Below are 24,533 nucleotides of genomic sequence, written 5' to 3'. Positions count from 1 at the left end.
AAATGACGATCGCCGTAGGGATGGGGCAGCTATACCATACCCGTATTTGTATATCGATATTACCATTCTTAATCGATTCCTGTTAACTATAAAATCGTTTTATGAAATTAATACTTTTTGTAGTCTAATAAATCACATAAATTTTATGTCAGAAAGGCATTATAAATTTTCGTAATAAAAGTAATTGTACATAATTTCGATTTTATTAGAATAGAATTAAAAACTTATTATGATTAATCGATTTACCACCACCTGGAAGACATCTATGGGTAGTGTCTTACACCTACAACCAAAATACACTAATAGCGTGCAATTTTCAAAAATAGAAAAACAGAAGTTTAAAAAAGGTAAATAAATTTGCAATAACCTGCAGTGAAACAGAACGACAAATAAAAGTTGAAATCTTGTCTCCATTCGAAGCGCCACATATTTTGATATACGGTGTCCTCTTGAACTAATAATACAGTTTTAGTGGTTCCTTGAGCACTTGTATTAACATTATCCGTACTTACAGCGCCAAAATGGCGTCAATCAATTGGAGACTTCTAAGAGGTTACCAAAATAATCAACTCTAATTAGGTAGAAAAATATATAATTACAAATAACATACTCTAATCATTGTATGTAGTTTAATTTGCTAAGTTAGTTAACAGCTAGGTATTATATACGTATTTATTAACGAATGTTCTTTATGAATTTAGGTATTACTTTACTTACTACTTACTTTAATTTGGTTTTATTGTAACTTCAATAGGTACCTATGTAGATTTGTTTTATTCATTGTTAATAAAATTAATTAGTTCATTTCGATCAAATACGGGTTTTTCTTAACCGGTTTAAAGTAGCGGTATTTATTTTATTAGAGGCATGTATACTTTTGGCTTATAGGCTAAAAAATTCAAACAAATATTAAAATATTTTGTTTTTATTTTAAAATCTTAAATATATTTATTTTTATTAAAGTACCAATGACTATGAGTCACAAGTCTTCCCACTAGAAGAATGTTCCTCTATCCAGTCGATGTAATGACTAACTTTCGTGTAAACACCTGAAAACAATAACAAGTTAAAAAAAAACAAACGACAGTCACAAAACAATTCACACCCACGTTCATACGCAATTCACTAACCTGGATATCTGAGATCAGCACACCCTATTCCCCATGATACAACTCCTAGAACATAATAAATAAACTTAAAACTAAATATATCACTGTCGTCGAATTAATTTCATATAAACACTTTACTGGAAACAAATAAAAGCCTCAGAATAGTAAACTGAGTATTTGCGCATTTTACATTTTTGTGGATTGATGGAACCAAAATCATTTCTTGATTTCTTTTGCATTTATTGCTAAGTTTTAAGAGGTAAGAAAGATTGTTTCTTACCTGCTTGGACATATCTGCCGTCCGTATCGAATACCAGAAGAGGACCTCCACTATCACCCTTCAACAAATAAATAAATTAATAAGAAAATAAAATTAAAATGATATTGAAAAATCCCGGTGTGCGGAAGCTTTTTAACATATTTTTAGTCTTCTACGAACCGCACCGCTACATACTTAATATCCAATGAAAACATATAAAGTAATTTCCTTATCAATGTCTTTGGCACCCTTTGGGAACGGAACTCTGATAAATGCATACGAAGAACCTCTGCACCGGTCACCGCTACCCATTACATGTTTGGTATATTTCCATACATATTTGGTTTTAGCCCCTAGACGCTTTGCTGTTCGCAATGTGCCGTGGCCAAAATTGTAACATTTCGCTTTCCCATGTTAGATCAGCACCTTGGGACCCCAATATAAATTGATCTTCCGTGAAGTGCCTCGCTCTCCGCTATTGTCACTATAGACACAACTGGCTCAGATATGTCGTTAGCTCGTGTTCTTTTACGGATCTTCTTTTTGAAATTGTATACGTTCATCATCATCATCATCATCAATCTCCTCCCACAATGGGAAAGTTTTAAGCCGTAGTCCACCACGCTGGGCCATTGCTGGTTGGTGTTCTCCACACACCTTTGGGAACATTGTGGATAACGCTAAGGCATGCAGGTTTCCTCACATGTTTACAAATGGTATTACCAGTATCATTATTTAAAACACACATAACTTAGAACAGAGATCGAGCCTTGGCCCCCCGAAGGTGAAGCCGAAGTCTTAACCAATGGACGACTATCACTGCTTCTTTGCATACACGTTACCTGCTCGCAATTACAATCCTCAAAAAAATGTTGTGTTACTTCTTTTATGTATCCCTTATATATTTCCCCTATTTCTAGAGGATAATGAAAATTATGATGCAAAACTTGACCCAAAATTAAAGATAGTTACCTGGCAACCATCCTTTCCTTTTGAAAAAGTGCACATCATTGTTGGCTTTAAATATTTCTTAAGTTTAGAGTTCAAGCATTCTTGGTCCGTGAGAATAGGGAGACTGGCTTTCATTAGGACCTTTGAGGCGGATTTGTCTACACCCATGCGTCCCCAACCGACTATTATACCAGTTCTTCCACCAAAGTCTTGTCCTGCAGATCAATTAATTGTTAATTATTATTTAATAAGACTTTAGGAGTTCGGACACAGCACAATGTAGTACTTTAGCTAAAGTAAATGAAAGAATGTCAAGGGATAACAGAAATGACATGGTAGGTTGCATGGCCCTATTTAGAAATCACTTTTAATAAAAAAGATGACTACCTGAAACACATACAAGGACAATTTTATCATAGCACAGAAATTATAAACTACTACCTATAACGCTTCCATATGTAGTACCTCCGTCTAGTTTGGTGACCCCTTGTGAAGCAGTGGAGAGCGCTGTAGTCTTATTAGTAGTGTTTGCGAAAGGCCCGGGTTCGATCTCTGGCGGAGGCATTTTACAAATTTATATTTTCTAGTAGCCTAAGGCTAAACCACTCTGCCGACAAAGCTGCCTGCTGCCCAGAGATTAAACGTTCCGGTTAAATGTCGCGTAGAAACCCATTGATGGTGTTGGGTATGCGTTTAATATAACTGACAATTGCCATACCTCTTTATAGACTGCATAAGATTTACCACCAGGTGAGTTTGCAGTGAAGAGCAATGGTGGAATAAGAATAAAAAAAACATTCTAGGTCGTTAGAACTATATGCCAAAGCGTTTACGAATAATATTTGCAGCATCTCACCATCAGTACAATATAGATTCATATTTCGAGGATACGCAGGCAGTGATATTATCTACTTATCGTTATAAAACAAAAATGGTCAAATAAATTTGACTGAACATTGCTCTTAAAGCATGCACCGCTTTTTTCTGTAACTACTGAAAAATATCAAGCGATCTGCCGATAACACATGGATGGCGCTTGATAAAGCATATACGAGCGTAGATTTGCTTCTGATGTTATTCGCATTTTCAGTGCTGAAAATTGGTTGTGTTACGTGCGGAGTTTTGTGACTTTTCGAATTCCTTTGGTCGCTAAGGTGGCTGTTGTAACTCCTTCGAGTCCAAGGGCAACCTACGACTAAATTCGTGATTCATTTCGCATAACGCATAACGTGCCGAACTTTGTACTTACTACATTCTACTACATCAAGCAGCTCCTGTGCAATGACCTCATTGCATGGCTAGCTTTGACAAGAGAAATATTTCTTCCAGGGTAAAGGGCATCATTATTTCTTCGCTCATAGTTTTAACAACTCTCCGAGCATTGGCGCACATATTATTACTATTATATAGACTAAGCCGCTTTCGCTGATGCATCTATATCTTGTGCTTTTTGTCTTTTTGGTGTTTGCCCAGTCTATTCTTGAACTGATTTAGTGATACTGCAGTGTACGGGGGTAAACTTCGCCTATTCAATGTTGCTGTACTTTGGCAGGTGGACACGTTAATTAAATCCTTTGTCACGGGATATAATGTATGTCTCCTGCTAGCCTTGGTGGTGCAGTGTTCAGCGATTTTACTAATGTAGTGGTCCCGGCCTGGGCGATTTGGAAATTTATAATTTCAAAATTTCCTTTGCTCTAATCTAAATGCTTCGCCGAAGTTAGTTACCACCCTACTGTCGAAGACGTGCCGCCAAGTAATAAAACGTTCCTATAGGTATGTGGCCGTGTTTGAACCGATTAAGAGTGTGGTTATTATATAGGTAATTGCCATTTGGCGAAAATGCTATACGCAGCTACCATCATCACGTACCACCAGGTGAGATTGAACAATAACTTCTGGGTACTGTGTTTTTTTCTGTTAAACGTTTTTTAGTACTTATAGCCTGGAGTTGGGAAATTTGCGGTGTCAACCCCGTACCTGTGCCCAGAAGGAGCACTGGTAAGCAGTAAGACTTGTGTTAACATTTTTCTTGAAAGACGCTCTGTAAAGAGCGCTCAAACCCCTCATATCTGAACTATAACTGCGCCTAAATAGACTACAGATGAGATTGACTGCAGTCAAGGGCTATCTTGTAGTGGATTTAAGAACTGCTTTATTTTCCAACTTTCATGATGCGCAATTTATTAATCTAGCCAACTTAGGCAACACTTTGAAACTGTGGCATAAATCCTTAAGGTCATCACCGTAAAATGGATGAAATGTACGTACCTGGGTTCGGTAAACAAATCGTCTTAATATTTTTATTAAATGGTACAGGTTTGTTTAATGTAGCGATCGCTATGTCGTTTTCGTCTCGTACCGCTGTGGAAGTGAATCCTTCATGAATGACGACATGCGATATAGTTCTCTTCTCAACATTTGATAGATCATCGACATTGTTTAGGCCGACAAGAACCACCATATTTGATGTTTCATCCCTATCAAGCAATAACAAAAACCATAATTATTGCAATTATATTTACTCTATACAATTATTTTAAAATTTAAATTGTAACCAAAGTAATATGTCTTATAATGATTAATTGAAAACATAGTACTCGTAGATGCCTGAGTAAAACTGCTAAAACAGCAAGAATTCAATGCTAATAAATAATATTTAGATATGAATTTGAATGAGTACGTAGGTACCTATCTTTTATGGTTGACTAAGCAACAAACTTTGGAAGTTATCATAAAGTTAGCATTTTTATAAAGTTGCCAGTCCGCGCGCTGGCTACTTTATAAAAATTTACAATTCACAAACTTGTAGGTTAGACAATTGTAGATACCTATATAAACTTATATTTTTAAACACCTATTTAACGCACATAAAATGAGATCTCGATAACATGAGATTTGTAGTTCAAACAATAAATTCAAATTCAAATTTCAAGTAGGCCTAGTTTATAAACGTCAAGTCTGTTTGTAGTGACTGTACCACCGGTTAGGAAAGGCAGATTCTACCGAGAAGAACCGGCAAGAAACTCATCAGATTGCTCTTTTTTCAAAATCATTTTATAGGTAACAATCTTTACAATTTTTCTATCTAGTGAGAGATGAGAGCGGAGTAACCTTCTTCCAAGCAGCCTTGTCGAATCTTGTCGGAGTACCTAACCACAATTGATTAAATGTGTTTTAATATAATGTTTGAACTTAGGTATAGGTAGCTTTTATATTACCTACGGTATCCGGTTATAAAAACAAATATGGATTGGGTTGGGTAGATGCTTTTATAACATGATAAATATTATTTATTTATTATTTATTTAACTCTTTCTTGTATACTACATTAAAATATACTTACAAAAATATAATAGAAACAGAAACATAAAGAAAGAAATAGAATACAGGAGGCGGCCTAATCGCTTAATAGCGATCTCTGCCAGGCAATTTTTCAATACTTTTTGTCTCTGAATCACATCACGCAAATGGGAATTAATATTGGGGATATCCGAATTAAAATAACTTACCATTTGAAACAATGACCAGCGCTCAATACGTGCCTGTCAGTGATCATAGCGCCCCCACAATGCATGCTGTTATTCTTTGTTATTGCCACAGTCCAGGGGTAAGAGTGAGGTACAACCCTCCTTCCTCCAACTATTCTCATTGACACTATGTCATCGGATGGCTTGCCACATTCTATTGATAAAAGTTTAGTATTTAATTTAAAACATAGAAGTATTGAAATAAAGTATTAATTCGCTATTAACTCTACTTAACGATACATACATTATTGCAACAAAACGTAAAGTTTGAACGAGTTGTAAGAAGAACCGTTCAAATCTACCGAATAATATTATGAGTTTCACTAGTAAGCTCTTGCAAGAATTGCACTGGCACACGGGTCTCTCACACATGAGAAGGGTGAAGGCTGTAGACCACCAAGCTGGCTTAGAGCGGATTCGCGGACTTACACGACTTTGAGAACATTACAGAGAACTCTCAGGCATGCAGTTTTCCTCACGATGTTTTCTTCACCGTTGAAGCAAGTGAAAATCATTTTAATTGCCTAAAATACACATAACTTAGAAAAGTTAGTGGTGCGTGCTGGAATTCCAACTCGGCTCCCCAAAAGTGAGGCCGGATTCCTAACCACTACACTATAGAGTATTAAATATAGTGAATAACATATTTTTCTTATTCACGCTTAGAATTGTTGGGTATTAAAGGTATTTATATTTTTAAAAAACCGTGGTGTATATACACGCTTTAGAACTTATACTTCTATGGCGTAACAAGATAAAAATCTTTTCAAAAATTTTATCTTTCGCCTTAATCTACGTTTGTAGAAAAAACAACACTTACAATAGAAAAAAAGGTATTTAATACATTGAAAGTTTATTTAAAGGTCACAAAAAAAAATGGACATAGTAAAGATAATTAAATTTGGAATACTAAAAGAATCATTATCGGACGACAAAGTTTCACTCAACATTACAATTTTTGTACAATTGAATCAATTAAATCATCGGAATGAGCCCCTAGACTTTGACAATTGAAAGTGTATACCTACTGTCAAACCTTACAGCTAACTTCAGGGTGTCGTTTTTTTGTGACGGTGTGCGCGCGCATCGCATCAATTTACTCTAAATTTTTCCCTAACGCGCATAAAGAAGGCTCAGGGCTAATAAATTGGTAATATCTAACCTAACCCTGCATAAAGACGATACCAACCGTCCTGTTAACTATCACTTAAATGTGATAATAGTCGTAAAAGTTTAAGGCACATTGCGGTATTTTATTTCATAGATTTGGATAATCTTTTGTTAATAACTTTACGGCGTCAATCATTTTCAGAACAAAATAGCTGTGACCTAATTAATAAAATTAACTTACTATAACTTTTCCTTGTCAATATTTTCAACTCTTAAAAACTAACTTACCGCATGGAGGAGAACCTCCACCCGAAACACTGCTCTGCATCTAAAACACAAGCCCTTCTTTTCATTATAAAGATTTACCTATGTATTTCATTTAAGAATTCGAAAGTCAAATCTACACACCTGAAGCAAATTGGCAAGTAACATTAATTTATGCCACATGTTGTAGGGTTTATTATTTTAATTTCACTTTACTCCTTCAATTCTCACTGCACACTGTTTACGCGGCCGACTGTTAGTTATTTGGTTACACGCTTTAAACCATAGAAATTATTCACGCATTTGCCTTTGTAAATTCTAAATTCATACCAGATGGTTTAAACATATATCGTATCGGACAGTTAATCACGTTTCTCGATATTTTTATGTGTAAAATGCTTTAATAAATCAAAATATGATATCCGTGTGTAATAGAGGAAAATTAAAACATTACATTTATTGTAACTATTTACAGTGTGTACCTAGGTGGTAAATTGAAAAGAAAATAAAATGTAAGGAAAGGTACTGTAGGTATCCCTCGCTTTTCTTATCGATACTTTACAACACGTTATTTATTGGATTCTTAAACAATTTCACTCTCAAATGTTATTGCATTACAAAGAATAAAATATTTTGTATGAATGACGACATCCCTGGCGCAACAGGACGACCTCCATTTCGCAACGGTGAGCGCTGTGAATTCAAAAAGAAGGTCCCGGGTTCAATTCTCGGCAGAGGTAATTTAGGAATTTACTATTTCTGAATTTTCCCTAGTCTGGTCTGGTTTGGCCGTGGCTGGTTATCACCCTACCGATAAAGAGATTTAGTTAGTAGTATTAGGGTTATGACTACCATACTCCCGAACAGGTTAACTCGCGACCAACTTAGACTGCATCAAGAAAGACGATCAGGTTAGATTCAAGGAGTCAAGGGCTAACTTGTAGAGGAATAAAAATAAAATACGATGCTACGATTTTTGATAGGATCCAATTATTTTCATGACTAAATAAAAATTATGAGGTTCTAGGAATGGAACATTTATGTACAAGAGCTACAGAAATAATAAAAATTGATTTCAGTGAATCTAATGAATAACGTAGAACGTTAACAATTCTGTAGTGATAATGAGTGATAGTCACTGCGCAGATGTTATCTTGCAGATTGCAGTAAATCTTAAATGCAATACATTCCATCCTGCGTCATTTGTTTTATCCACTGTATATATTTGGCGACGGTTGTGTAAACACCTAAAAGATTTTATAATCACTAACATTACAAAAATATTTACAAAAAGTATACGTCGTTTATATGGTCACAAAAGAGCTATTCTTAGCTATTCGCTTATTTAGACTAAGACATCCTTTAGTCTAAATAAGCTCTTGCATGGATAAGCTTTTGTGTCAAAATATTAAAAAAATGCTAAACGAAAAAATAAAACTTGATTTTTTTAACAGTAAGAATGATTTCACTTTCTCTTTAACTTAAGTCAAATAGCATCTTGGCTGTCTCTGTACAAGGAACAAGGTAAGTAATACTTTGGCAAAATACAAACCTGGATAATCTGGCATAGCACAGTCAATGCCCCATGAAACAATACCTAAAAAAATTAGAGGATTATAATATAATAAGCGTTAATAATATTTATAATTTATTATAATTTACTGGCGGCAAAAAAGCATTTACACTTTTTTTTTTATTTAGTTCTTGATTATTCTGTTATAGGTATAATAGTGTTTTATTATTATGAGCCACCAGCAAATTATTACTAAGATTGGTAAGGATTTTTTTTTCAATTTATTGTTAAAGCTTTTATTTGAACCTTCTAGCACCATCGTCAGCCATCGGTATTAAGACCCATTCTATAACAACCTTACTTTTCGTAAATTTAGTTTAGTTTATATATTTATGTGCAAGAAATTAGAATTCAGTTTTAAAATTGGTGCAGTAAACTTACCAACTTGGTACCATTTCTTGTTATGGGTCCGCGAATGTGTGGAGAAAATTGGTCCACCACTATCCCCCTACAAAAAATAACGCTTAGATGAATATGATGCCATATTGCCTTTTTTTATTTCTTAAAACGAACACAACTCTAAAGGTTAGAGATAGGTACGTGCCGGGCATTAAACTCGGTCCTCTGAAAAGACCGAAGTCGTATCCATTAAGCTATCACCGGTATTCTATAGTTTAGTATGTACTTATATCTCATCATTCTAATAGTAATATTTAAAGAGAGATAAGTTGGTATACCTGGCATGCGTCTTTCCCCAGACTGTAAGCGCACATCATTGAATCCGCAACAAGATTGTCTCTATATATAACGGATTTAGTACATGTTGAACTTGGTACAATTTTAACTTTGGTTTCCAGCAAAAAACGCGAGGAAGTGAGAGCACCTTGTCTCGTTTTTCCCCATCCTGCAACCCTGAGTGCTAGATTACGGAAGTCCATATCTAAAAAATGTTTACTGCATGTTATTCCACATTAGAATGTCTAAAAAAAATTATAACGAAATGCAAGAGTACAGATATTAATCCATATTAACAATAAGAAAATTGAAATATACTTAAGCAAAGTTAGCATCCCAGAAACACATAAAACGAAAGCTTGAAGCCCGTTGTCAAGAAGACGGTGTAAGACTTGATAAGGTTAGTAAAATAAATTTTGAATCCATATAACCCATACGACCTCAATTCAACATTAACTTTTCTTATCATTTCACATACGTAGTCCACAAAACTGGCAAAGGTAGCTCAGAAGAGATCACATCATTTTTATTTTTGCCTTTGCCATTTTGTCCTCTTAATTCAATAAAGTTATATAGATAGGTCAAATAAAATAAAGATAATTAAATAATTTTCATTTTGAGCTCGACATTGAAGTTATTTGCTTCAGTAATAATTTTGTTGCCAAATACAAACTACAAAGGCATTTGATATTAATTTAAAGTGATAAAATGTTTTAATCTGTCGAATGGTCAGATAACATCGAACACCATACCTGAACTGGGTAAACATATTGGTCGCACTTTGTCAGAAAACTTAATTTTTTCCTCCATCGTCAGCACCGCAATGTCGTTGATGTCGCGCACAGCATTCGAAGTGAAATTCGGATGCTTTACGCCGTTTTCTATACTAAGCACGGAGTGTGACGATCCCAAGCGATCATGCATTCCGATGTACGCCGAGAGATCTTTATAATGGACCCTGATGACGAAAATGTCTTCCATCATCATCATTATCAAACCATTACTGGCTCACTTTAGGCCCTAGTCCGCAACTCTCAAGCATGCAGGTTTACGTTTAGGTCACCTAAGATAACACCTATAATACGTAGGTGTCCTCGGGATAGTTTCCTTGAATGTTTAAGCACATTTTGGCACTGAATCTTGCCCTCAGCGCAGAGCGCGCTGCTTTTAAGTGATTTGATCCTCGACTAGAACAATTTGGGAATTTATTATTTCTGAACTTTCTCTGGTCTGATCTGATCAGAGGCTTCAGCTGTGGCTAGTTACCGAACATTTCTTTCTTCACTTAACAATTATTCATTGTAAAGTCAACATCTCCTGAGGATGCTCCGCTTTCGAAGCGAAACTTGTGTAGAGGGTAGATTGCCGATCTGTTTGGTGTGGAATATAAGTATTGAAGAAATTATAAATTACACCATACAGATTCTCCTGCTTTTCGGAGTACAGCAAATTATGCTTAATTTTCATAATATAGTTACTGACCGTTAAGCGATTTAACGTTTCGGTATGATATCGCGTAGAAACCGATTAGTGGTATGGGTTTACGTTTACTGTAACTGCCATACAGAAAGAGGTTAGTTTGTAGCTGTAGGCGTATTCATTTATTATTGTACTTATTGCAAATTTTTTTGATCCCATTTGTCATTACAACTTATTTGTAAATGCTTTGAATAGTATACGGTTGTATTATAGTGAAGAAATTACTAACCCAAAGGTAATGCAATGGCCTGCTGTCAATAAATGTTGATCCGTGATAATAGCTGCCCCACAGTGGAGCTTTGACCCCAACATAAGGGCAACTAGCCAAGGATACTGATGAGGCTGGACTGTGGTACCACCCACGATGCGTCGGTTCTTTCCCGCGATACCACACTCTTTGAATATAATATAAACATTACTAAGGTTTAGACGCTTACCTACATAAAAGAATTATTTAATTTATCAGAAATCTTACAAACAGTTTATACTTAAGTTAAAAGTACTACTTATATTTAGGGATTAAAGGATTAGAACCAGAAAGATATTGTTTTTGTTTTAATGATAACTAAATAAATAAATATACTACGACATTACACACATCGCCATCTAGCCCCAAAGTAAGCATAGCTTGTGTTATGGTTACTAAGATGACTAATGAATATTTTATTAATATACATAAACACTTACAATATACATATAAACACCCAGACATTGGAAAACGATCATGTTCATCACACAAAAAAAAATCCAGTTGGGGAAATCGAACCCACGGCCTTGGGCTCAGAAAGCAGGGTCGCTGCATCACTGCACCAATTCGCCGTCTAAGCTACTTTAATATTAGAATGTAAAATAAACACATTGCCTTACCACATGAGTTGTTTACTTTATTTAAAGAAACCTATAAACAAAAAGGAATACCCAAATTACTAAATTAATAAACACATTTAAACGACTTCTTTCGGATTAAACTTACAAATTCGAATGTTAAACAAAGTAAGACACACAATATAGGTTTCATTTTATAAGTGTATAGTCGGAGCGGCGCTCTAGGGACTAAAGACATAAAGATAAACTATTTAGACAATTTACTTCAAAAAAATCCTTAGTCAGTGCATGTACATGAAAAAAGCTAATGTAATAGTTTGCGGTATGGTTCAATCTCAAATGTCGTCACTAAGAATTGTAAGTAACAATAAAACGGACAGGGCTACAGCAACTGGGACTGATGATTAGGAGAAATTTACGATTTTTTAATACAATAATGAAGTCAAAGAATACTTTTTTTAAATATCATTATCTTTATTTTCATTATTATTTATCTAACATCTAATTTGCAGTTGGGATGGTGGCCATTTAAAATATATATTATAGTCACCCTATGAATACATGGAGATTTGTTTCTTACAAAAAAGATTTTTAGTTTTAGAACGTCTTAAGTCTTATAATTCAATTTTACCCTCACACTTAAGGTCTCTTGACCATTCAAAATACAAAAAAGTATTGCAAAAACTGTCTGGCTGTTTATCCTTAGTCCACCGCTCTGACTATACTTAATTTAACGTTTTCACTGAATATGGAAACGCATGGTTCACAGCTGTAACAATTTCGTGGGCAATAAAACAAATACTCAGAATTCTTAATTAAAACCGAGTTATCAAAAGCCATTCGAAGTCATGTCTCGAATTAATTTTCTCTTCAATTTTATACACAAGGCAGATATTTTTTTATTTTTTTTTTTTTCTCTTGCCTGTGTATGTTTCATTGTTTGCACTGTCCCTCTTGTTTTCTATTATTACTTTCACCAAGGGTTGTCTGTAAGAGATTGCTTTTGCAATAAGGCCGCCTTTGCACACAACTGTATTTAACTTTTTTTTATTATTATTTTTCTTTTTAATTGTTTTTAATTTTACTTATTTTTTTTTTTGTTTTCTTGTGTTTCTTGTATTGTTTTTAAGTTTGTGCAATAAAGTATTCTAAATAAATAAAAATTAAATTTCATAGGAGTATTCATAAATCGGAAATCGATAAGTAAAGATTTGTTCGGGATGGTTGTGTAAAAATATATTATTAAAATTCTGTTCTGGATCAATCGTCATAAATAACATTATCTTGTCGCCAAATTTCAATTGCCTCCCGATCGGACCACATAAAACTCTACCTTATCAGGTTATTAGAAACTTATGTTCATTGTGGGAGGAGACCCGTGCCTTGTAGTGGGCCGGTATCGGGTTGATATGATGATGATGATGATGATGATCTAAATAAAAAAAAGAGTTTTACTTCTTACCAATTTGGCGAATGCTTTGCACTTGTAGGTAGGAACTATATGCAACTTGTTTTGTATTTTCCAATAAACACTTAAGACATTATTGTACCAAAGTATTACGGTAACAAAACAAATAATGAAGCAAGAATAATAATCAATGAAATGAAATGTTGCTGAAGCCATTTGAAAAATTGGCAAATAAAATATAACGATTTCAATAAAACACGTATCTATTTGTAACATTGATTTACATACAAACCTAAAGTTCAAGTTTGAATTGCCTAATTTGTTCAGCATACATTTTCTATACAATACAATGGAAACACGTATTAGAAACAATGAACATTTAAAAGATCGATCGAAATCCTTCGTCATCAGTAGTAATAAGACAGTCATAGAGATAAAAATGACTCCCCAGAATACTATTAATAAAAGTGATTTTGAAAAGAATGCCCAAAAATCGGATAATAAAAGTGACGATTGTAAAGAAATGTTTCTAACGAAACGCATAGGGACTGATTATTCCTACAAACATCAAATAGTATGGAAAAACGCTATTGGCTTCTTATTTTTACATCTATTGGCGTTATGGGGATTATGCATAATGTTAACGGGAGGTATCACTATTAAAACATTTCTATGGTGTAAGTTTTAATTTATTATGTATTTCTTAATAGTTGTTTTTTTTTGTTTTTTGTATTATAGACGGCTGATTGGCACAGTGTGCAGCTTTCTGAGTCCAAGGCTGTGTGTTCGATTATCACAACTGAAAAATGTTTATGTGATGAACATGTTGTATTAATGTGTTTTATTAATGAAAATATTCCTCCGAAATCTTAGTACCCATAACTCAAGCTACGCTTACTTTGGGGCTAGATGGCGATGTGTGTATTGACGTAGTATATTTATTTAATTATTTATTTTTACTTGTTTCAGATTTGTTATTGACTTTTATCTCAACGGAAGGAGTAACTATAGGAGCTCATAGACTTTTTGCTCACAAAACATTCAAAGCAAGCCCTGCTTTAAAAGTTATTCTTCTATTAGCTCAGACGATGGCTGGACAGGTAACAGACTTAAGCTTTTCTTTTTAATGGAATTTACAAATATTTTAAACAATATTTCAAACAGCTTTTATCGATACATATTCATCAATGTTATTTACGCTGATTAGACTATTGACGTCGTGCGATTTCATCTGTTTTTAACTGCTTTTTATGATTTATATATTGTCAACAGAACTCTGTCTTCATTTGGTCCCGAGACCATCGTCTACATCACCGCTACTCAGACACAGATGGTGATCCTCACAACTCAAAGAGAGGATTTTTCTTCTGTCACATCGGCTGGTTAATGATGAAGAAGCATCCTTACGTACTCAATTTAGGAATGAGAATCGATATGAGTGATTTACAAGCTGACTGGATGGTCATGTTTCAAAAAAAGTATGAAATAAGACTATAAATATTTGATAACATACATATCTTAATTGGTTGACTCCATAATCGTACGCTTTCATCTTCATCAAGCGTCTTAAATTGATATTTTTATTTAAAATATTATAGTCAAAGTCAAAGTCAAAGTCAAATATATCTTTATTCAAATAGGCACATAGATGGCACTTTTGATGCGTTATTATATACAAAATGTGTATTATGGCAAGATCTTGAGCGCACCTATTCGATATCCACTCGACCACAATATATCGGAATCTGTAGACTAGGTATACGTATCCCCCCCACAGAGTTAAGAACATACAGAACTATCATTCCGTCATTATTGCATGCAGTGCATTGTTTCCAAAAACAGTGAAAACGCCACGCGCACTTCTCACTCCACACCCGCGGAATGATGCAACTTTCCCTTTTTACCCATTTTAACGTAAACGTTTAGGACATTACAGGTAAAACTATTGCTGAAGTGGAGTGGTTTTTGATTCATCAATATTAGTCGGTTTCTGTATGCCCAGTATTTTAAAGATACCCAAGTTGTAAAATTCAGAAACCACAGAATCTTCGAATAGCATTCCAAACATAGCATGCAAATGACAAAGAAAGACGTCGCCCGCCCGAGGAGTATGCTGAAGGTTAATACATGATGAAGAAGGAACAAAATAGAATTTTCCGGAATATATCCTGTCAAATAACGATCCAACATTCAAACCTAAATTATCAATTTCTTTATCTTCATAATGTCTCTAATTTAAGCCATTTATGTATCACTTGCTTTTAACGGTGAAGGAAAACATCGTGAGGAAACCTGCATGCCTGAGAGTTCTCCGCATTTGGCCAGCGTAGTAGAGTACGACCTAAACCCTTCTAAGAGGAGACCTGTCCCCTGTAGTATGGTGCTAATAGGTTGATGATGATGATAACGGTGATCAATTATTCTGTTTCAGGTACTACTACTATTTATATTTTGTACTAGCCGTATTCATTCCTGTGTTCGTGCCATGTTATTATTTCGGAGAGACGTTCAGGACTAGTCTTCTAACCTGTTACTTTGCTAGATATATAATACAACTGAATGGTACGTGGCTCGTTAACAGCGCCGCACATCTATTTGGCACGAGACCATATGACAAGTAAGGATAATTACTTTAATTTAATAAACTAATGCTTAGCCATCATGATTTCTAAAAGCAGATTTTACACGTGTGTTACCGAAGAACTTATACTAATTATGACATTCATTAAAGTACCGTATATTTTCTTTAAAAGTTGTCTAAATTCTGCTATTAAAACCAATTTTTAATTACCTTCAATTTTACCTTAAATTTAAAAGGTAGCTGGTCAATTTATGAACCATTAAACAACATCGTTTTCTTATTTTTACATTTTAAGTTCAATAAGTTTGTTGATTTTGGTCTTCATTCACGCAAAGTTTTGGTTTCCAAAACAAATTTGTCAGTTATTGTGAAATAAAACGCTGGTCTGTCTCGCAAAGAGGTTTTCTACTTACGACTATATACAAAATATCAACCACCTCCATTTCTACGACTTTAGCCCTTAAGGGGTGTTTTAAAGCGGGTATTTAAAAAACTCTGTACCAATCTTTACCCCCTGCTACATCCAAACAAAAAGGAATTTCAATAATAAAGTTTAAGTAGGTATACTCGTTTATGTGTAATTGCTATGTGAGTGTATATGTACGTTTCAGAAAACTACAGCCTGTAGAGTCATGGTTCGTCTCGTTCATAAGTCTCGGAGAAGGTTGGCACAACTATCACCACGCTTTCCCCTGGGACTACAAAGCTGCTGAACTATCCATGCACTTCAACCAATCTGCCAGCTTTATAAGATTCTTTGAAAGAATTGGACTTGCATATGACTTGAAAACTGCTGACTCGGAAATGGTAAGGAACCATTGAATTACCCTTTTCGTGGTTTCAGTTGTTTCTAGTTTCATTAAGATCTCTTTTAAGCAGTCGTATATATGTACTGAGTGAGCCATCTTCTTTGTATTCTCATTGAGAGTACCGGCACGCAAGCAAAGCCAAACTTGAAGTAATGGGGTTGCGTGGCGCGAGCAGAGAGAATAATTTGCACACCGTAACCATTCGTTGCTTCGTCGGATGGCTGAGTTGACTAACTATGTATCTTATTGTATCATTGGCATTCGTGAGCGAGTATCATTGGCGTCGCTTCAAGTTCAGTCGTTGTGAACTTAGTTCACAAATTTATTCACCAATTTGGCGTAGGCCTCTTCTCTCATAACTAAACGGAATTTAGATTTTAGACTCCCACGCTGCTCTATTACGGGTTATGCGGGCTTTAACAACAATTTATCACATTTTAGCGATACTAACCGGTACCGATGACTTAATGAGTTCTCGAGGCACGCGCTAATGATGAGACAATCTATGCTGTAGCTTGTATCCACACATTATCAATGTTTTTAACTTAATCTTCATTGTAGACTACGGCCTTCAACTAATGCCATAGTCTGTCACGCTGGCCAAGTGCGGATTGGTAAACACGCTGTTGAAATCATTATGGAGCTTTCCTCACGATGTATATCTTAAACGTTGAAGCAAGTGAAACTTAAATTTAAAACGCAAACAACTCCGAAAAGTCAGTGGAACCGAAAATCGAACTCAGTTTGCACGAAAGGAGAGCCGAAGCCTTTCCCGCAAGGCTACCTTAATACCTTAGAATCTATTTAATTGATTCTACTATTCTTCTAAGGCACAGGCCTTCTATCTAATACGAGAGAGGGTCTTAGAGAATAGACCCACCATGCTGCTCCAATTTTCGGGCTCTCTGAGATATTAAAAATTTCCTAACTCTGAGCTAGACTTAGGACTAAGATTAATTTTTACGGAGGAAAAGAACTAGGCAGTTGTGGACGAGTTCATACTAATGATACGCAATAATTATTTTCGTTGTTACCTACACTGGCGCGACACTGACTCTAGCTTATTCAGACCGTAATAATGACAAAACCAAATTAAAATAAGCATTAATTGTTTTAATCCAGGTAAGAAGACGTGTGACCAAAAGTGGAGATGGAACACATTACGCATTGGGAAACGAAAAAGACCAAAATAGTGTCAAAGCAATAGGAATATTACACCCCTTAAATCCGTCATACAATGTTGTTTATACAGCGCCCGAAGCAGTGTTGGAAGACAAAGGTCTACCCTTGAATCATGAGAATGATGTCTTTGACCCGAGCGTAGCAAAAAGAAAGACTGCAACTGCGTAAATCGACGTCTAATGAATGTGTGTGTTGAATGTGGTGAGATTAATTTAATTGTACATGCTGCATAATGTATTCTTTACCAAAACGAACAACCAAATAATTATGTGCATCAATTTTCCATTAATCGTGATCGTACGAAACATGTTTAAGCATAATTATATATTAGACTTAGTATTTCTTTTGAACAATAAGTAATAATTATTTAAGATAACTTACGTATTTTATGTATTAAAAATAAAATTGCTTTTAAATATGAAAACTTATATTTTATTGAACATCATATTTTAATCTGTTTGATATACGTTAATTTTATTATTAGTCTGTGCAAAAACAGCCGTGACGAGCGTTGTGTTTGATCCAGTTCAAGTATTTTGTGACTCTTGTGTAGACTCCTGGATATCCTCGTCTACCGCAACCGATTCCCCATGAAACCACACCTGTAAATCAAAAACAAAATATTTAAAATACGTTTTATAGATAAGGTTATACTTTATTATTTAAGTAAGTCATTGTACCTAATAATTCGTAGCGCTTATCACCTCTTTCCGCGGATAATGGTCCACCGCTATCACCCTGTAAATATAAAATAAGCATAATATTTTGTAAAAAATCATCCATCGAAATATTAGGTATACTTAAAAATCTGTCTCTATGGCGCAAGCGAAAACGCTTCTCATATGAAAACCATCTGATGGCCAACCAAGTACTATCGCTTAGAGCCTCATATTATTTTAAATGTCAGTGTTATTAATATGACGTAACTTGACGGTTCTAAAATAAGGATGGTAATTCTTTAACAAGAGCGTAGGTAAACTGTATTAACATAATACTAGTTTAGGCGATGTTAGTAAGCTCATAATTCTATAAGTAAATAAATGATATGATTTGACGGCCGATTGGCGCAGTTTGCAGCGACCCTGCTTTCTGAGTCTAAGGCCGTGGGTTCGATTCCCACAACTGAAAAATGATTGTGTGATGAGCATGAATGTTTTTTAGTGTCTGGGTGTTTATATGTATATTCTAAGTATTTATGTATATTATTCATAAAAATCATCAGTCATCTTAGTACCCATAAAACAAGCTACGCTTACTTTGGGGCTAGATGGCGATGTGTGTATGGTAGTAATATATTTATTTATTTATTTTATTTATTAGTATTGCCTCCTGTTTGCTCTCAATACGGGTTATAATTTTTTTATAACTATTTTTTTATCACAACAAAGAGAGAGAGACAGAATGAAAATGAACTCACAAAATAGAGAATAATTTTGAAGTAACTAAACCATTTCGGGTCCCTCTACTATAGTTCCTACCGTTCCTACTCAGGCGACAACTTATAAGAACAAATTAATCATTTGAATTCCGTCAAAATATATTGTTTTATCTTTAACCGCAATAATATTACCCAAGTAACGATGAACATAATTTATCATCGTCAGTGTTTCAACTGATAGGTACTTTGTACTCCCTGCCGGACTTTCCACTCGTTACGGTCTTGCAGCTTATGTCGTATGTCCTCTTCGTCAGAGGGTCTAGCAATGAGACACAACATTTTCCGTTGTAGGATCGCTACTTCAGCACCGTTCAACGACCTAATTATTTCACCCAACCTTTTGTCAGTTTAGCTAAAAAGTAATGTATGGCATTAAAGCTTGTTTTGTACTTTACCTGGCAAGTATCCTTAGCTCCGACTTCAGGATATCCAGCACAGAGCATATCGTCCACGATCATAGTAGGCTCATACTTAGTCTTCCTACATTGTTTGTTGCTCAAAATCGGTAATTCCACATCCAGTAGATTGCAAGAATGATTTTGTTGTTCACCCAGCGATCCCCATCCTACTGCTATAGCTTTAACTCCTTCGTATTGGTTAGCTGTAAACATGACAACGTAATTCAATTATTTTTTTATTGATTATCCACATCTTTAAATCTCCCTCTTCTGCATTTAATAGTGATTATCTTTGCACGAAATACAATATGTGAAGTTTTAGACAATTGGGTATCATAATTTATGTTATATCTAATAGTTACTTAAGGTAATCATGATCAATATTACATTTAAAGACCTAATATCTTTGAGTTAAAATAATTGTATTATAAATAATTAATTTAACATATAAAAAAGTGATTTGGCATGCCATACATTCCGAAAATAGTTCTCCTAAATGCATTCTTCTAGAAATTTATTCTATCTATTTAATATGATTATGTAAATAAAACTTCTAACACCACATAGTGGTTATTTTGTAAGACAATGGTCTTAGGATTAGGATCCGCCCTAACATCATCAGCCTTCCGGATGGAAAACAGTCTCAGAGCATATACCCACCAAGCTGCTATTGTACGTTTAGTAATAATAACGGAGGCATGGCGGAGGAATTCCTCCGCCATTTTCTAACTCTGAGAATTACCAAATCAAGAAAGAAATTGTCAGTGCAAGCTCGAAAATAGTTAATTGGCGTCCAACCCTCATTTCCCCTGCGAACACTATTAGCGAACGCAAGTCCGCAAACCTAAACTCCAGAATTTCTTTCCTATAAAAGCATTCGAGTTCGATTAGACACTCGAGACTAAGTATGATTTTAATTACACAGTTTTCCTTACCGATTTCGGCAAGGGAAACTGTGTAATTAAAATTGACCGATTTCGGCAAGAGTGGTCGTTTGACCACTCTTGCCGGAATCCGTCACTCTGGAGTTTTACAGAAAGCTTTTTCTTCGCGGGAGATATTATAGTGCACAAATGTATGTGCAAACACTGGTGAGCTCTCTATTCCCTTACTCTCATCGTTTCTTACTCCCTCATCTCTCACTCCCATAGGAAAGAGGGATCAGGCGAAGGACCTAGTCAACCTGCTGTCCGAGTCAAGCTAATACTAGTAATTTCTTCATAGAAAAACCGGGGATATAAAAACCAGACTTCGTGAACTGCAGTCAAACAGGCTATCCACTACACCAATGAAGCAGTCAAATGCGAACTCACCATCACTATGAGGCAGGCATACCGGTTTAATAGTGTCAGATATTGGAACCCTTAAGTTCAGTTTTAATACCGCTATATCATCTCTGAACGTCAGATATGTAAAATTATGGGCAAGAGCGTTTATCACATAGCGGGTTTCAGGTCTATGGGTCTTGTTGCATCTATTGTGTTCACCTAATGTTACTTTTATCATAAACCACATTAGTCTGAAAGAAAACAATAACATAGTTGAGTGCTAAAATACATATATACAAAAGATAAAACACTATTATGCACAAGCCAAATTCGATATAGGCTGTATGGTCAATAATCATTGCTTGTCCTGAAGGGGACAAATAAAAATACAACATTAACCACCACATGCACATGTCATTGACCTATTGAATTATTTTTACATTATTTAAGAATACCTAAAACAAAGACAAATATAAATCAGACTGTTAGAAGTATTTATATAAAAAGTATCTATCATTATCTTTATTTCAATTTAAATTCATTTATGTTAATATGAACAGCTTTAAGTCGAATTATACGCAGATTAAACTATAGCTGCCATACCCCTAAATGGTAAGCCCATTAACATCTTAGACTGCATCATCACTGACCAGCACGTGACATTACAGTTGAATAAAAGTTTTAGTCCTAAACGTTGCTAAAAATCAGACAAGCACTAACTTTTCGGTTTTTTTGTATCTAGATACTTATTACCGAAAAACGTATTCTCTATTTTATTGAAATACTATCTATTCATTAATTATTATATGAAGTAGGTAGTGAATCTATCTATATATATAAAAGAGAAAGTGTTGGGTATAGGCTCCGAAACGGCTGGACCGATTTCAATGAAACTTTCAGGGGATCTCCGGATTGACCTGGCGAGTAATCCTGTAAAGTTTGGTGACGATCAGAGCACTCCTATTTTTGAACTGTCAAACGGTCAAATACAGCTTTTATTTACTATGATGATATTCTATTGTTGGGTGTACATAGGTGTAGATAATGATCTTCACCCGCTCGAGAAGAGAATAGAAGAGAATGAATACGGAGAGAAATAAATGATTTAATATATTATGAGACTTAAATTAAAAATTTAATGTTTATTGTTTAAATAAAATAAAGCAAAATCTAGCCCGGCTAAGCGGGCTGGGTACGCTAGTTAGTTATAAAATATATAAAAAAGCGTACATATCGTTAGATAGTACATACCCTTTGACACAGTGAGCTGCAGTCAAGACATATCGGTCGTTGATGAGCATTCCTCCACAGTAGAACTTGTTGAAGTACGTCAGTCTGGCCACCCAGGGAAACTCGTTTACGGCTGTCTCTACACCGCCTACGATTCTGGAGGCCTCGTTGCGCTCCCCGCATCCTTAGGTATTATGATAAGTATACATATAATTAACGTCGTCTTGGCCGTAAACCAGCACCACCTCCTAGATTCAATTATGTTTTCATATCATCCCGAAACTCAATGAAATATGTACACAAAGTTTCATCCAAATCGGTCAAGCCGTCTAGGAGGAGTTTATTTATCTATTTATTAAGAGCTCTAACATCATGCATATTAAACATTTTTAAATATGGCACACACACAAAAACATGGACTGATATGGAATTGACGTGCAATTACAAGTAGGTGGTACACATAGCATTGACAAAGCGTCGTGTAAACTTAATTTGACGAAAAATTTAATTCACCTATAAGTGTCCGGTGAGTTTTTTCCTAAAAGCTGTGGGTGAGTCATGGAAGATATCGATGCCAGGTATCTTTTTAGATAACTTGTTGTATTTCGCTCATATAAGTATATATAATAGGCGCTTGTTTTCCGTTAACAGACACTCGCACGTATAGAAGAACTATTTTTACGAAGACTGACCTTTAACTGAAAGACCGATCAAGGAAACTTTTGGTCCTTGATCGGTCTACAAAGAAGGCGGCTTTTCTTTTTATATGAAACGTGACAACTTAACTTTTTTAACTAAGTTTTTCACTGAATTTTAGTAAGATTTATGGATTAATAAATTAATATAAATGATTTCGACAACCAACTTCGTTATATTCTTCTACGGACACCCCTTAATTTTTTAATCCATTATTGGGGAACGGGGTAGCATCGTGATAGTAGTCCGGTAGATTCGATACACTAGAATGATCTCTCTTAGCTACCATGCATGGTCATCAAGAACATACGTTTATTTTAGCTCAATCGGTTGGGGATAGCTGTTTCAAGATTCAGTTGCAAGATTTGAGCTAAACAAATTTACATAAACACGTTGCAAGCGAAATAAAATTGTTAAAAACATAGCAAACAATAAATAGGAAAATTACTTACTGCAATTACATTTATCGATATCCTCCGTAAGTAATCCTTCCGGAATTGGTTCAACAACAACATCAGAGGCGCTTACATTGTCTTCTGTGGAGTTAGCATTTTCTTCCGCCTTAACCTTAACATAAATTAAATAACCTTCAACATCGTCCACAGCCTATTAACGTTTCACCCCTCTTCTTTCCGCGGGTGTCGTACGAGGCGACTAAAGGTATATAACAGAAAGCGTCCTCTGTGCTACTACTACCATATACTGCGATCACCAACACATTTGCACAGATGGGTGATCATGGGCAAACCCTCCCGTTAGAAGAGGCCGTTTTTTATAAGATAGGATACAAACTTACTTACTAGGTATAGGCTATACGCTTATCTAATTGAACTAGATTCAAATATGTATAATATAATATAATATATTAACTCGACAAGTAATGCTATTTAGGTTTTTCTTTTTATGGTAGTAGGAATTAATTTTATTACGCTACAATACGAGTAGCTTTGTACAACTGATGGTGATTTCTTTCACAATAATTAACTAGCAGTGCCTAAATAAAAAAAAGTCACCAAGAAACTACTTTAGAAACGAGAAAAAAAAACTTTGCAACAACAAAAATAAATAACATACTCACAGTAATCCCATAGCAAGCTAGAAATAAAAACACAACACTAAAACTCCACATCATGATGGAAACTGCTTCTTCACGTAATTATTTATTAAGAAAATATCTAGTGTATCTAAACCTGACGCTATCCCTAAAGCGATGTGCAAGATCTGAGGCTGCACAGGAATGAGTGCATTGCCCTCGCCACCACATTATTACGCTGTGACTATTATTAGGTTGTACTAGTCTTAGTATAACCTGAACTTGTTCAATCGCACTTAGATGATACATTCTAACCTTAGAGAGCTAGACTGGGGAAAATTTTCCTTTCAATCAAACCTACATTTACACTACTGAGCACTCTTATATCACCTTCAATATTTTTGATATGGAAAAAGTAGACTAATGTTTTAATTGTCGAATTCTCTCATCTCTGTAGTGACTCTTAAGGGAACTTCTCTGAAAAGAGTCTCAGAGTTCAAGTATCTGGGGACTGGGGCGTACTAAATACTGGCAACTTATCAGATGTGAAGAATATCAAAATGGAGCGTAGAGCATTGGCAGTCCGACGCGATTTAGGTTAGTTCGCGGCTCTATAAGGAGGTTCTATATAATAAGGAGGTACAACTCAGGCTTATTACCAAACTTTTTACACATGTAGCCTGTCATGTGGGTGACATATAGGTACGCGAATGGC

At 35.1% G+C, this 24,533-nt stretch overlaps 2 protein-coding genes across 3 annotated transcripts; one reads left to right on the top strand and one right to left on the bottom strand.

The window, feature by feature from the left end:
- Nucleotides 1–943: 943 nt before the first annotated feature.
- Nucleotides 944–24,127, bottom strand: LOC120627058 (transmembrane protease serine 9-like). Its single transcript, XM_039894896.1, has 25 exons — nucleotides 24,095–24,127; nucleotides 23,238–23,352; nucleotides 22,111–22,273; nucleotides 20,878–21,110; nucleotides 19,589–19,779; nucleotides 18,436–18,493; nucleotides 18,247–18,357; nucleotides 16,592–16,716; nucleotides 12,407–12,494; nucleotides 11,924–12,003; nucleotides 11,818–11,848; nucleotides 11,180–11,345; nucleotides 10,224–10,429; nucleotides 9,474–9,676; nucleotides 9,178–9,244; nucleotides 8,776–8,820; nucleotides 8,403–8,470; nucleotides 7,368–7,418; nucleotides 7,248–7,287; nucleotides 5,832–6,003; nucleotides 4,591–4,799; nucleotides 2,341–2,534; nucleotides 1,390–1,447; nucleotides 1,131–1,175; nucleotides 944–1,049 (listed from the first exon to the last, which is right to left on the bottom strand). Exons 1-25 carry the CDS (start codon nucleotides 24,125–24,127, stop codon nucleotides 973–975), a joined length of 2,829 nt encoding a protein of 942 aa, XP_039750830.1. The 3' UTR covers nucleotides 944–972.
- Nucleotides 9,598–18,065, top strand: LOC120626710 (stearoyl-CoA desaturase 4-like). 2 transcript variants are annotated; one of them, XM_039894343.1, is made up of 6 exons: nucleotides 9,598–9,871; nucleotides 14,153–14,283; nucleotides 14,456–14,661; nucleotides 15,615–15,800; nucleotides 16,376–16,571; nucleotides 17,696–18,065. In XM_039894343.1, exons 2-6 carry the CDS (start codon nucleotides 14,272–14,274, stop codon nucleotides 17,921–17,923), a joined length of 828 nt encoding a protein of 275 aa, XP_039750277.1. In that variant the 5' UTR covers nucleotides 9,598–9,871; nucleotides 14,153–14,271; the 3' UTR covers nucleotides 17,924–18,065. The 2 variants fall into 2 exon arrangements, with proteins under 2 accessions (XP_039750277.1, XP_039750276.1); XM_039894342.1 differs by lacking the exon at nucleotides 9,598–9,871 and adding an exon at nucleotides 13,685–13,860.
- Nucleotides 24,128–24,533: the final 406 nt, after the last annotated feature.

The sequence above is a fragment of the Pararge aegeria genome, chromosome 10 (genome assembly GCF_905163445.1).
Source record: "Pararge aegeria chromosome 10, ilParAegt1.1, whole genome shotgun sequence".
Taxonomy (NCBI): domain Eukaryota; kingdom Metazoa; phylum Arthropoda; class Insecta; order Lepidoptera; family Nymphalidae; genus Pararge; species Pararge aegeria.
Note: the sequence above shows the minus strand (reverse complement) of the source record. Positions and strands in the feature narration are given on the sequence as shown.

What these genes read in the sequence shown, in the direction of transcription:
- LOC120627058 (XM_039894896.1), bottom strand. Translation starts at nt 24,127, where the DNA reads ATGTATCATCTAAGTGCGATTGAACAAGTTCAG. An exon ending in GTGCGATTGAACAAGTTCAG is followed by an intron (nt 23,353 to 24,094) that starts GTTATACTAAGA and finishes ATTTATGTTAAG; the next exon opens with GTTAAGGCGGAAGAAAATGC. An exon ending in TTTGTTTAACATTCGAATTT is followed by an intron (nt 11,849 to 11,923) that starts GTAAGTTTAATC and finishes TTTTGTTTATAG; the next exon opens with GTTTCTTTAAATAAAGTAAA.
- LOC120626710 (XM_039894342.1), top strand. Translation starts at nt 13,707, where the DNA reads ATGTTTCTAACGAAACGCATAGGGACTGATTATTCCTACAAACATCAA. An exon ending in CTCAGACGATGGCTGGACAG is followed by an intron (nt 14,284 to 14,455) that starts GTAACAGACTTA and finishes TATTGTCAACAG; the next exon opens with AACTCTGTCTTCATTTGGTC. An exon ending in ATGGTCATGTTTCAAAAAAA is followed by an intron (nt 14,662 to 15,614) that starts GTATGAAATAAG and finishes ATTCTGTTTCAG; the next exon opens with GTACTACTACTATTTATATT.